The sequence below is a fragment of the Sphaeramia orbicularis genome, chromosome 3 (assembly GCF_902148855.1).
Source record: "Sphaeramia orbicularis chromosome 3, fSphaOr1.1, whole genome shotgun sequence".
Taxonomy (NCBI): domain Eukaryota; kingdom Metazoa; phylum Chordata; class Actinopteri; order Kurtiformes; family Apogonidae; genus Sphaeramia; species Sphaeramia orbicularis.
The window spans coordinates 40,186,884-40,200,553 of record NC_043959.1 but is presented as its reverse complement, the minus strand read 5'-3'; the positions used below and the strand labels follow the sequence as shown (position 1 = coordinate 40,200,553).

General features: G+C 35.1%; 2 protein-coding genes across 4 annotated transcripts in view; both read right to left on the bottom strand.

Annotated features, from left to right (window-relative positions):
* Window positions 1–442: 442 nt before the first annotated feature.
* LOC115437054 (pro-cathepsin H-like) lies at window positions 443–7,630 on the bottom strand. Of its 3 annotated transcripts, none has more exons than XR_003937906.1 (13): window positions 7,526–7,630; window positions 7,308–7,339; window positions 6,265–6,373; window positions 5,567–5,637; window positions 5,356–5,460; window positions 4,251–4,337; window positions 4,084–4,139; window positions 3,915–3,996; window positions 3,762–3,830; window positions 2,863–2,969; window positions 1,257–1,385; window positions 1,041–1,171; window positions 443–805 (listed from the first exon to the last, which is right to left on the bottom strand). XR_003937906.1 is itself a non-coding variant. In XM_030160135.1 (12 exons), the coding sequence occupies exons 1-12, from the start codon at window positions 7,602–7,604 to the stop codon at window positions 1,096–1,098; spliced, it is 1,002 nt and encodes a 333-aa protein (XP_030015995.1). In that variant the 5' UTR covers window positions 7,605–7,630; the 3' UTR covers window positions 917–1,095. The 3 variants fall into 3 exon arrangements, 1 of the variants encoding a protein (XP_030015995.1); XR_003937907.1 differs by having other exon boundaries at window positions 443–808; window positions 1,044–1,171; XM_030160135.1 differs by lacking the exon at window positions 443–805 and having other exon boundaries at window positions 917–1,171.
* A 783-nt stretch (window positions 7,631–8,413) lies between these two features.
* The window catches only part of LOC115415512 (ras-specific guanine nucleotide-releasing factor 1-like), a 29,476-nt gene continuing 24,219 nt past the window's right edge, over window positions 8,414–13,670 (bottom strand). Inside the window, exons 20-27 of the mRNA XM_030129104.1 lie at window positions 13,080–13,140; window positions 12,871–12,977; window positions 12,626–12,710; window positions 12,339–12,536; window positions 11,944–12,023; window positions 11,734–11,851; window positions 11,007–11,075; window positions 8,414–10,868 (exon numbers count right to left, since the gene is read on the bottom strand). Of these exons, the coding sequence (XP_029984964.1) occupies window positions 10,776–10,868; window positions 11,007–11,075; window positions 11,734–11,851; window positions 11,944–12,023; window positions 12,339–12,536; window positions 12,626–12,710; window positions 12,871–12,977; window positions 13,080–13,140 (811 nt within the window). The 3' untranslated portion in view covers window positions 8,414–10,775. The remainder of the gene's footprint in view (window positions 10,869–11,006; window positions 11,076–11,733; window positions 11,852–11,943; window positions 12,024–12,338; window positions 12,537–12,625; window positions 12,711–12,870; window positions 12,978–13,079; window positions 13,141–13,670) is intronic.

Here is a 13,670-nt window from a genome sequence, read left to right as displayed (position 1 = left end):
TAAAGCTGATCTATCAAAACACATCTAGGGCATGACATGTTGAAACTGTCAAGAATAAAATTTGGCCATTTTTTCTTGTTAACAATAAAAATAATCCTTTGCATTTGTCTGTGTCTGTCTGATGCAGTTACTCTTTCTGAAACACAAAAAAGATTTTTCCACAAATGTTTCATGACAAACATTTGAGAATATAGTAAAATTTTAAGGGTATTCAAAATCTTTTTTCCACTACTATAAAGCTGCAGTATTTCAAATCTGACAAGCAACATCACTGAATGAAACACAAAGCTTTTTGAAATCTTAATATTAAAATTGAATATTAAAAAGAAGAAAAAACTTATTTTCTTCAACTGCTGAAGTGAAATCATTTCCTCTTGATTCTCATTGGACAGATTCACCTGAGATGTGAGCGTTTTACCGTAAAGAAAAGAAGGTAACACACTGAAATTGCTAATTAATTTATTTCCCATCAGATAGTTCAACTTAAACATGTAAAACATGTACTATAATAAAACCTTTTAAGATGTACTTGTGTATTAACCAGCACAGATGGACCAGGGATAAAAAGCATGAAGTAGCATATGTGGTTATAGCACAGATGAACACGTATTTATGCTCATGTGACTGAAAAATTCCATATGTACCCCATGTGTACCACATGTTTCATTGTTTTTTACAGTTTAGTCACAATAATCAATCACTTCTGCAATGATAAACAGTAGAAATCAGACTCAGAAAAGGCCCTTTGAGTCATAACTTTACATCAAGTCTTTGGACGCATCACATTACAATGCAAATAAACTACAGGGTGTCCCATAAGTCTCCATATATAGGAGACATAATACATTCCATACATATATGGTTCTAACATGTATTTCTTTATATTTCTTCTTTATAGTTCTTCAGCAGTGGAGGACACGCATTGAAATGTATTCCCGACAAAACGGCAGTCATATAGAGCACATTATATAAATAAAAATGGTTTATGTCAAGAAGCGTTTATTTTTCCTATGTATGGAGACTTATGGGACACCCTGTAGTAGTTTTCATTAACCATTAACCCATTTCAGTTTGATCAGTCCTCACTTCAGCTCTTCAGACTAAAGGTAGAGGGTATGAAGAACATGCAGCCAGTCCGCACATGTTTTTTCCTCGCTCAATCAAAAAATACCTGAGGAAATAAGAAAAAGGTGTCCATGATGACTGAAAACAGTCACCAGTTATCACAATGAAACACACACACAGTCTATATTTACCCATCTATTCCCCATGTTGTGCCCCAGGAGTTCTTCACAATCCAATATGGTCTACTCTTCTCTTCAACCCCATAACCCACAGCCAGGACTGCATGATTCACCATGTCTGCTGTGCTTTTACACTGGGAGCTGAACAGACAACGCAGATGCTTTTAGATCAATACAGTCTTTTGTAGGGTAAGTGGGCTGTTATTCTACTTCAACATCATATGACATTCTGTCTATGTAAAGATGAATTATGAGGCTTTTTTTAGATGCCATTCTGAACACATTTTAATGGCTGTTCAAGGCAGCGCTGCAAAACAGACAAACAAAGACCGAACCAGAAAAATCCTCTGTATATTAAAATGAGCGGGGGGTGCTTTTTTTGACAAAGATCTGGCATCTGCTCACACCCACACTCGATATCTGTCATTTCCTACAAACAGCCGTTGACAATGACAACAATAATAATGATGATTGCTTTACTTATTTAAAGAGCATCAAGGCAAAAAGGCCTCAACTAACAACTGGTCACTTTTTACTTCATAATCCACATCTATGATTTAATAATCTCAGCGGATTACCTCAGAAAATCCCATTACTGCATTATATATATATATATATATATATATATATATATATATATATATATATATATATATATATATATATATATGTGTGTGTGTGTGTGTGTGTGTGTGTGTATGTATACACACACACACACACACACACACACACACACACATTGCAGAGAGACAAAGGTTAAGCTAAATCTAACCTCAACATAGACAGGGTGCTTGCTCTTTATCCAAATACAAATTCCAAACTTTTTCAAAACTGCTATTTTTTCCCCAAGACCTTGACTTTACGTACTTTTATACTTGCATACCTAGTTTTTTGCTTGAGATTGTAACTGTTGTGTGTAGTAGAAGAGTAAATGTTCATAAATGTATGGATCAATGAATGCATAATTCACAGTAAATTATGTTTTACTGACAGAAACCTTTTCAAAACATATGAAAATCACTAAACTGCCTGGATATCACACAATCAAGTTTCACTAGAATCATTCCAGTACCGACCGGTTAGTGACATCATGTCAAGTTTTTTTATAAGCTTTCCTCATGTATTTCTTATCTTACAAGATTATTTTGAGCAGACTCTAAAATTTACATGATTGCTGAAACTTTTTCCCATACTTTATTTACCACTCAACATAAGAGACTCACAATCATATGCCTCCTTTCAATACACAACTTAAACACCGAATGAAGGAAAACCAAGCCTGTGACCATCTGTACATTGTCCTCACTGTGGTGTTTTGTGTGTTTTTATGATGTGTTGTCTTTTGTCACTTGTCTTTCTTGTCACCTGTCTAGGGACTACAGATGGAAAGTAGCACTGTTGCTCCAATGTGGTATGATTTACAGCTGCAATTGTTGTAGATGTTCATTAATATGCACTGTCCCAAATAAATAAAATAAAATAAAATAAAATAAATACTTTCACACAAAATTTCAGACATTTCAAGGTTTGGAAAGTAGTGTTTCAAAATTCCATACTTTTTAAGACTTTCAAGACCTGCACACGCACCTTAACTGAGTTACTGATATCCTCATCTTACCTGGTGTAAACCCCTTCTTTGTAGTGCATAAAATCATTTGTGACCTCAAAGGCGAAAGACACTGGATTGAGCCGGGCTACAGCATCAACCATGGCCTTTTCATCATACTAAGGAGAAAAACAAATGTCATTCAAATTGAGTGAACAAATGTGATCAGTAAAGTTACACTACCAGGGTAAAATGTAAACTACACAGATCAGTTAGTACCTGTAAACTAATTTGTCAACACAGTACTAAAACAGCTGCCTCTTGGCTCTTCCTTTTACACAAAAATGGTGGTTTTTAATTATGCAACACATCCTTGGTACTTCCTTTAACCCATGAAGACCCAGTGCTACTTTTGTGACTGTTCTCAAATACTATTTTCTGTAGATTTAACATTTCTAAAGTGATTTATCACCATTTATTATAATATTATTCTTTGTATTTTGCCTTTTTTTCAGTGAAAATCATGTGTTTTCCAATATTTAATTTACTGACCATGTAGATGTTCATAAAAGCTCAAAGTAAATTCAAAGGTTATTAAATCAGAAATGCAGAAAACTGAAGAAAAAGGTTTTTTTTCATCAAAGATATCAGTAACTGAACATAAAAACAAGTATCTCCATCCATTATCATTGATCCAACTCCATGGGTTTTACTGGTGAATCAATGTTGTAGAAGATGACAGTGTTTCCACGTTCACTTTGGAGTCTCTGAATGTCCAAATGGGTCATATCTGATGACCATGAAAAGATGACAAACTGTATTTTACACCAATTATTTACATGGATTGATAGGATTAATGAATCAGAAGTCATTAAACATTTTAGATCAGTAGATGGTTTTGGTCACCAGTAGCTGTTTGGGTCTTTATGGGTTAAAACAGAGTTAAGTGCAGTGTAACAGTATATACTTACACTTGTTATGTTGACAACTTCTTTGACAAATGCAGCTGCAAGCACAGGTTTAAAATGACAAGTATCATCCTAAGACAGAAAAACAGTTATTGAGATTTTTCGAATATAAGAGACAGAAGTGATTATAATGAAGCGGTTCATCAGAAGTCTCACATGGCCTTTGTAGGGATAGTCGTCCTCTGTCATAAGACCTCTGTTGTACTTAATGTACTCAAAAGCCTGACTGGGAAGCCCGCTGAAAATCCAACCACATAGTTTATTTATCTTACTGTGCAGGGATCAGTTCCAGTGTGTTCTACTGTAACAGATTCATTTGACTGACCCCATGCATCCATGATTGTTGAAGTCTTTGGCACAGTCTATCAGCTGCTGCTCCGACTAAAGGTAAACAAACAGCATTATGCATTCATTCCCAACACTGATTAAGATTTATTTCTGCAAATGCACCTAAAATATCCTCAAGAGAATATCACAACAGACGGATCTAACCAGTGGTGTTAGTTTCCCCGTGGCGATGGCGTTTACAGACTCCAAACACCCAGTGGTGGAGAAGGTCCAACAGCTGCCACAGTGACCCTCATGAAACAAACACAACATGTGTTTAAATAGTGGAAATCCAATCCACCAACACACCTCAGATTATTAATCTCATCTCTTGTACATAAAAATACTGTAACAATTAAATAACACACACTAACTTACAATAACTAAAATCAAAGTGAGGAACAATATGTGTAGATAGTACAGTTACACACATACATAAAAGCAGAGGTAAAACCTAATGAAGAATAAGTGCATAAGATCAATGGAGAAATAAAAGAAAGTAGAAAATATAATAAACGAGTGGTGCCAGGCACAACAAACCCCTCCCCTCGCACATATTATAGCTTATTTTGGCATCGATCTAGCTGATGTCATCATGTCTATCCATGTACTGATGTCAGAATATCAATTGTCTCCATATATGTGCCAAGGTTGAAGTAAATTGAAGCAAAATTGATGTTTTTAGACATTTGAAATTTCACCCATTATAAGTAAATGGGAGAAGAAAAAAAGATTTTAAAAATTCCTAAAAATTTTTAACTTTGACCTACTTTTCTGAAAATGTAACCACATCTATTCTGGGTCACTGGCAATCTATAAACCCAATTTGGTATGAATTCAACCAAGAGTTTTGCAACTACAGACATTTGAAATTTCATCCATTTCAAGTAAATGGGGATATTTTTTTTTTTTTAATTAATAAAAAATGGAAATTTTGACCTACTTCTTCCAAAACGTTATGATATCTGTTCTGGGTCACTGGCAATATATGAACCAAATTTGGTATGAATTCAACCAAGAGTTTTGCTGCAAGAGTGTTAACAAACAAACCAAACCAAAATATCTTCGGGGGGCAGGGTAATTTAGCATTGTGTTCAAGTGACGAACCTCTCATTTTATATCATGAAATGTATATCAAATAAAATGGATGGGGATTAGAATGTCTATTTCAGCATAAGATGTAATGATACCAAGGATTTATTAAGCAAGTTCATAAAAATCCAAATATCTGTGGTCTTGATTATGCCAGAAACTACTCTTATTAACATACTTGGTTCTTTACTGGAGTCACAAAGTTTCCTTTCATCCTCCAGTCGATAAATTCAGGGTAAGGACCAGGACTGCTTACATGATTCCCATTAGTAGCTGAGCAGTTCTGCAGAAAACCAGAACTATAAACGTAACTGGACAAAATGAACAAGTGGATATCACTGTTAATAAACCATTGGGCAGGTTGTAATGATAAATGCATCATACATTACCTGAGGCTCCGTCAAAAGGTAGATTTTCCTGAATTCCTCAAATGTCATGTCAGAGAACTGATTCAGGCCCACTACATTTAAAAAGGAACAGATGTGTGAACTTCACAAAATGTTGGATTTAGTTTTGCTATTTCAGTTTCATGTTTATAAATTATAGGAAAGTGGGTATGGTCTGACTAAAGACTATTCACACTAAAACTATGGATTACACTGTAATCACAGTGTTTTTTTTGTACATCATTCTGCCCTTGATTAGTCTTTTTATCTCAGCAAATCTCTTTTTGAGTAATGTCACATGGTGTTGCCTCTGTTTTTGCTTGTTTTATCTGTTAAACCATACTTTGCTGATAGTGAGGTATGTTGTTATAAAGGAACATATGTTTGACATGGATTACAGAGATCACACCAGCTGCACCACCATTTGTAGTACAATAATACGGGTACTTTGGCCATGTTCATAAGTGGACAAAAGCTAACTCAGATCTGTTTTTATGTCGATGTGAACCAAATAAATCACATGGAATCTGAGCTTTTCCATTCTGATTTATGATATTGACCACATTTTAATAGATAACGTGAACAGACAAACAAACAAATGAGACTGAGCAGTAAAGTGAGTTACAGGTACTGAAGCCAAAATGATGCAATTATACCCACTGTCCTCTGAACATTATATTATACGGCAAAAGACCATTTACTTGTGAAGGAGTGATTGCCAGCATTATGAAGGTCGATTATCTTCTTATTCTCAGTGAATACATGGAGCCTGTGGAAATACTCCTCCACGCTTTCATAAATCTTGGTGTGCTGGATGTCACATGGAAACAAATAAACAAACAAATAAATAAATGCAATACATATTAGACTCTAATACTAGTCAGAGTTGTACCACTAAGCATAAAAAATGTGCATTTTAGAAGCAAGTAAAATGATATCATACAGTAATATAATATTCTACTTTCATTGAGCTGTTTTCACTCACATCTTACCAAATTACTGATATCCAAAACTATTTTTTTTTAAAGACTTTAACCCTTTAAATACCAATATTTTTGTCATGATGTTACCATGTTTTCAGATGAAAAAAAAAGTATATATTATTATTTTCAATATACTACATGCAAAGTAAATTGTGTTAAATTTTTACAGCCTAGTATATGTAAATAATCATTAGCAACACTGATTTTTATGTATTATTACTTTTTTTCAAATATACAATTAACCCCCCCCCCCCCCCCCAGTTTGTTCTTTATTCATACGTTGATTTGAATGGGTTTCAATGTTTTTACACTTAACAGTATGAGTGCAAGACTTGTTTGTACAAAGTGTATTTTATTTCTTTATTTAAGGATCCCCATTAGTCTCTACCAAAGCAGAGACTATGGGGTCCATTCCCAAAATTAAAGTATTACAATTTTTACATTTAGAAACCACATAGACAGAAAAACAAACAAACAAACATATAGTGACATTAATTTAGCATCGTTTCATTATTGATTACAGATTTCTTAAGGTGTGTTTTAAAAACATTATGATAATTTATTAACATTATTTCTTTAGACTTACTGTAGGCGCTGAGACAGAAATAACCAGATAAAAAAATAAAAATGCACAGTCCGGCCAAAATTCTGCATGAACACAGTTTAAATAATCACAAAATGAAGACTGAAAAGCGTGTAAAATGCGTACAACACTTCCTAAGGGTTAAAATAAATAAATAAAACACTGCAGACCCACGTACCTCAGAGATCCACTGTTTGAATGTGAGTTCTCCTGCTCAGACACACAACATGTGTATTAATAATAATAATAATAATGGCCTGATTACAAACACTTCCACCTCTTTGAAGCGGTTTTGCGCCACATTCCACAATGTTCTGTTAGTTTTCTTGTTGCATTTTAGACATGAGACACTTATTTCACTGAGAAATACGAGTAAATCTACAAGTGTCTACTTACCTTCAGGTAAAACTAAAGGTGATAAATGAACAAAAGTAAAAACAGCAGTGAGGAGGAAAACACCAGCTGCACGCGCCATACTTCCCCAGTGGAGCCCAGCTCTGAGTCACATGACCCGGCTTCTGCGTTGTAACGTGAGCTTTTTTTTTTTTTTTTTTTCTACTTAACACTCCTCTGTGTAGACACAGTTTGATCTTTGGGGTGTCAAACTCATTTCAGCCCAGTTTGATCTCCAGTGGACCGAACCATTAAAATAGTAGCACAATAACCGGTAAAAAATGGCAACAAAAAGTTTTTGTTTTATCGCAATAAAAATATTAAATAATGAAAATATTTACATTTACAAACTATCCAAACAAAAAAGATGTAAATAACCTAAAAAACACATTTTTTAAAAAGAAAAATAAGTGCAATTTTAACAATATTATGCCTCAACTTATCTGTACACACATTACACACAATGTTTCACAAACATTTGTCAACAGGCATAATATTATCATAATTTTGAAGTTTGGATTTTGAAACTAAACTATGAACAATTTCAGCAATATTTAGTGTGAAACTATTATTACCACAACTTACAGATCGGAGTGGATCTACAAATGCAGAAAACATTTAGTAACAGGAAGAATATTGTTAATGTTTCCCATAATTTTTATTTTGTCCACATTTTATTGTTAAAAGGGTTATTATGCTATTATTTTACTTTCGATCATATTAATCTGTATGCGGCCCCTGAACTGAGTTGTTAATATCAGTGTAACTTTTGCACGGGCCAGATTAGAACCTTTGGAAGACCAGTTTTGGCCTGCAGGCCGCACGTTTGACTCCTGTGGTATAAAGTCTGTTTTTGTACCTACTTTAAAATATGAAGCAAACACAAGGACGTTTTCCCCCTGAGAAAGAATAGATTTATTAACAAGAGGTAATCAGGAAAGAATACACTTTTATACAAAACTGGAAATACTACTCAAGCTGTTGAAATAGACTGAAATAATTCTCATACCATTGGGTATTGCTCACTGCAAACATTTGATGTGCCTGTTAGAGGGTAAAGATCCATGTGCAAGGGTCAGGGTTTAAATACAGTACACGTTACTGTTCTAGATATAGATTTGATTAGAACACGTGAAAGTGGTACATGCCTGCCACTCAAGCTTTAGTTGTTTTTCTATACAAAGCCTGTAAAAAATACATATAAATATTCCAAGAATAAGCACAATATTACTACTGTATAGTTCCTGCTAAAACATCTGAATAGACAGGATACAGAATGTGTTACACTTATAAGTTGTTTTCAACATTTGTTTCAAAGTATCATACACAGAAAAGTTATTACAGAGTTGAACAATCATAAGGATAACACATTTCGAGGGATATGTTTTTAACACATTGCACGTTAGGAAATGCATCAGACTGCCTGTACACAATATTGTACACAGCAAATACTTCTGCTTCATTGGCAAATTGTAGAACAAAATAGTTTACATACGTTTGTGGTATATAATCCATTTTATGATTAAGGCAAAACCATAATGCACTGGCCAAAGAGGATTAACAATAAAAACAATGCTCTCACTGTCTGAGTGTAGAAGCAGGGAATTTCAGTTCCTGAAGTGGCTCAATATTGGATACATCTGCTACATACATTGCCCGGTGCTTATACTGTATATACATCATGTTGCCCACCAGGGGAAAAAGGTGATAATAAGCAAAGCATAAAAACCATCTCTCCAAACAGAAAACATATGTCCCAGCTCAGTCAGAGACCAGCATCTACACCGACTAACATCAATGAACCCTTTATCACTGCTGTAGAGTGGATACATAAAACATGAGGGTACGATTCAGCTTCTGTACTTTTAAGGGGAACGTTTCTGAAGTTGTCTTGCTTTCAGAGCCTTATATGAAAGATCACAGCCACTGGGTGAGCAGATTTGGAGGATTCATACACTTTTAACCCTCAAACCCCCGAAACAACCAGTGCACTGATCTAAAATTGTTTAATAACTTTTGAACCACTAATCATATCAATACATTGAAATGATTCAGGTAAAATGCAGTTTCTAAGCTTTGTAGCAAGATCACATATGATCCATTCAGGCGTTCAGAGGCTCCGTAGTGAATGTGGAAACACAATCATCTTCTGTAACACTGATTCACCACATACATGAAGTGTGACGTGTCAGTGGCTGTAGACGCTTGTTTTTACATTCAGTTTATGAAACATTTTACTGAAAAGTCACTTTTTCCTCAGTTGTCTCTGTTTTGATATAATACTCTTTTATGAACATCTACATGATCAGTAAATTAAATATAGGAAAATATTGGAATTTCACTGAAAACTGCAAAATGCAGAGGATAATGCTATAGTAAATGGTAATTCACTTAGGAAAGTTTTAATTCTTTTGAAAGAGGCCACAAAAGTAGTTCTAGATCTTTAAGGGTTAAGAACGACTTACTGTTTTTGTTAGAAGATAATAGATTGAATATCTGAGCTGATTATCACATGTCAAATGTAACCACCAGCCTTTTTATGCTGCATGTTCTCATTAGGACATTACTAAATATCATATCTAAATACTCTCTCATCTGTTCTCTTTTGGTTCAAAGTAACTTCATCATAAAATGGTATTTAGGACAATAAATAACATATAAATACTCTGTAGCTATATAAATAAAACCTCTCTGGGCTTCTACTCAGTCTCTAGTAACAATTATACACAACAAGTCCATTGGGGAGCACATACTAGAGGGGCACAGCCTACTGTGTCTAATACAAATAATAGTTTTATCTACATTATGATATACACTTAGTTACCAGTTTAAGGAGCACTGAGTTCAAAGTAATGCAGTCTAATACCCCAGTCCTCCAGTAAATGTTACCCTCACGAAGCTTGTAATATTCAGAGCTTAATAAACTATTGAAGTTTTAGATTCAACTCTGTGTTTATTTTAAAGGTTGCAGTTTGTTATTGCATTGCACTGACATATTTCTAGTATTTTGACTAAGTAATTTCGTTCAGTGAGGCTTCAGTACAGTTGACTGCATTTGCAAACCACATATCCTCTGATCTGTTTTAACATAAACTGTACATTATAACAATCACAAAAGGGGATTTATTGCAGGACTGTTGTATTAGAGAGGTTTAGATTTCACTAGGTACATGTGATAAACTGCAGACTGAGTGTATTGTGTCTGTACACTCCATGTGAGGGCTGAGGGCTGGCAGAGAGAGAAACATCCTCTTCATGATGAAGTTTTGGGCTCGATTCTCAGAGATGCTTCATACAGACTCTCTTCATCCAGCACAGTACTGCTGTCCAGCAGGTACTTTGCAACCTAAAACAATAAAAAAAAACACACAGTTTAGGTTATTAATGTGTTTTCAAGTGCTCTACACTGTATTTATTATGAGCTAGCAGATTATGAATATTCTGCTATGTAAAAAAAAATATGTAGAAAAAAGAAGAATCTCACCTTTGGTTGATGATCAATTTTGTATGCTGTTTGCTGAAACTGGCGTATCTCTCTGATAATGTGAGATATCTGTTGACAGTAAACATTTATAGTAAATTAATATGTGCATGGGTATGTGTGTATATGCATATATGTGTATGTATGTATATGTTGGTGTATGTGTATGTATATATGTATATGATGGTATATGTATATATGTATGCATGTGTACATGTATATATGTGTGGATGTATGGATGTATGGATGTATAGATAGATAGATAGATAGATAGATAGATAGATAGATAGATAGATAGATAGATAGATAGATAGATAGATAGATAGATAGATAGATAGATAGATAGATAGATAGATAGATAGATAGATAGATAGATAGATGTGTGTGTATACGTATGTATGTATATATGTACATATTGTTGGTTTAGACAAAGGGGTGAGATCTAATAAGCTATGCTTTTTTTCACTCCTTTTTGAATAGGACTTTTTTTCTTTTTCTTGTTGTGCACATCATTATTTTATGCTTCCTTGAATCTTCATTTCTATATCATGTTGTGCAAAGAAGTCAGTTAGTAGCAATCAGGAAGCTTGTATCATTCCATATTCAAAATAAATCAATAAAAAAAATTGACTGGGTTATTAAGATGCATGTACAAGTATGGAGGTAATTTCAGACAATGTAAACTTGGATGCACAACTTTTGGATGCCTTTACACACTACTGTTCTTTACCATTCTCATCTTAGAGAAGTTGACCAGGTTGTCCTCTGTGTAGTTCGGTGTTCCCTCCTCTATGAAAGCCAGGTCGGTCAGATACATCCCCAGGTAGGGAACACAGGGAGGGTCACAGCTGAGAAGTGGTACAAATACACAAACACAAGTAAGACATCATACAAAACTTGCATACCAAGTATAGTTTATAGGACAGCTTTGGAAGCATACTTTTTCAGAGCTTCTCTCAGGTTTTTGAAACGTCCCTCTGATGACACTAGCTTCTGTAGCTTGTCAATCACAGTCTTTGTCTGAAAATGAGTGAGAAAAAACTGTTTTGTCAGTCTGCTGGACTATTATCTGACTGTTTTTTTAGCAGTTGGTGATGTCATACAATTGTTCAGAGTAAGTGTGCAAAGGAATGACAGAGAAAGTTAGTGCTGAAGCTAAAAACATAGAAGATGCAAATTGTTATTTAATTGAAGAAAATCTGAAATACTCCTCTAGAGGAAAAGCTGCTGTTCAAATCACTAATTCAGCTACACTTAAGGCCCATCTCTAAACTGATCATCCATAAGTTACACCTCAAGTAGAGTCTCTAATGAGTCTGGTATATATGATGATACCTGCTTGGAGACTTTTAGCCAGGTCTTCTTGAGGCGGAAGATGGAGCTGCGGTTGAGGGAGGATGTGATCTCCAGCACAGCGTTATAGTTGTGGAGGCAGCGACAGATGTCAGCCACTGCCACCCACTTCTCGATCACCGCTACTCGCATGTTGACATCATCCCATTGCAGGATTTCTGTGGCAATCCTGTTGCTGATCTGACAGAAGGAAAATGGGAATGATTAGATGAAATAAAAGGTCTGCTTTCTTATTTTTGCTCATTAATGGTTTTAGAGTAAAGGCGTACATCATTGAAATGCTTCGTTGTTTTCATAATGTAAGGCGTCCTCTCATTCTTGTCATTCTTCATCCAGCCTTGACCAAAGAACTCCCTGTAGAAAACACACATTTTTTTGTACAAAATACACCAATATTCATTGTGCATTTATGTGTATGTATGTGTATAGATAACCTAGTTCTCTTCATCCTTTCACTCACTCTTGTTGATTTTGTGTTTTTCTGTGCACATCTCCAGTATGTGTCAATACTTACTCATATGGGATGACCTTGAAGACCAGGTGGTCCAGCAGTGTGAGTTGTTCGGCTATCTCCAGGGCAGAGTGGCTCTCAAATGGCTCTGTCTTACAGTCCTCCATGGCCTTACAAGCACACAGAAAGAACCACAGATTACCCAGTAATTTAAGGAAGCAAGATGCTGTTTCTTTTTTTATATTCTATTGAATGGGTAATTTTTCTCTCACCGTCTGAATAATCTCCTCCAGGCTGACCTGGTTGTCTCCTGGGTCTTCCTGGGTCAGTGTCCTGGATGCAGAAACAAAAAGTGCCAAAATATTTATTCTGATACAAGAATCTGACCTTGAAAATAGTGTCTCATTTGCACCAGTTTGGCAGGGGTTTGTTTATTTTTGTCTACATTTTGCTCACAGTTACAGTTGCTTTAAATGACGTGTGTAGGACTTAGATGTGTACAGTAGATCTCTACAGAGACAAACCATGCAGAGGCTCTAAAGAGGGCAGCCCAATCTCAATCTCTACACTAAAATCCAATCACAACAGACAAACAGACTTAACTGATGTGATGATTCAGCATGAGAGAGGCTCAAGGGGCTGCAAATAGTGTAAATAGAAGTAGGATGGCACTTGTCAAGTTGTGTTACCTTGACAACTCCAAAATATGTAACAGTACTGTGGCTTTCTTTTTTTTCTTTCTTCATGACAGAGGCACTTAAAGAACTGACTGCCTGATGTGAACATCTTCTAGGCTCTTTTAGTACAAAGTGGATGAGGGGTAATTTTCACATACAAGGTCAGATGTCATATAATCAGTTTAT

Excerpts from the sequence above, each read along its gene's own strand:
- LOC115437054 (XM_030160135.1), bottom strand. The coding sequence starts at position 7,604 with ATGGCGCGTGCAGCTGGTGTTTTCCTCCTCACTGCTGTTTTTACTTTT. Across the intron at positions 5,461-5,566 it reads ACCTTTTGACGGAGCCTCAG|AACTGCTCAGCTACTAATGG; the intron begins GTAATGTATGAT and ends GGTTTTCTGCAG. Across the intron at positions 1,172-1,256 it reads ACAACATGGGGAATAGATGG|GTATTTTTTGATTGAGCGAG; the intron begins GTAAATATAGAC and ends TTATTTCCTCAG.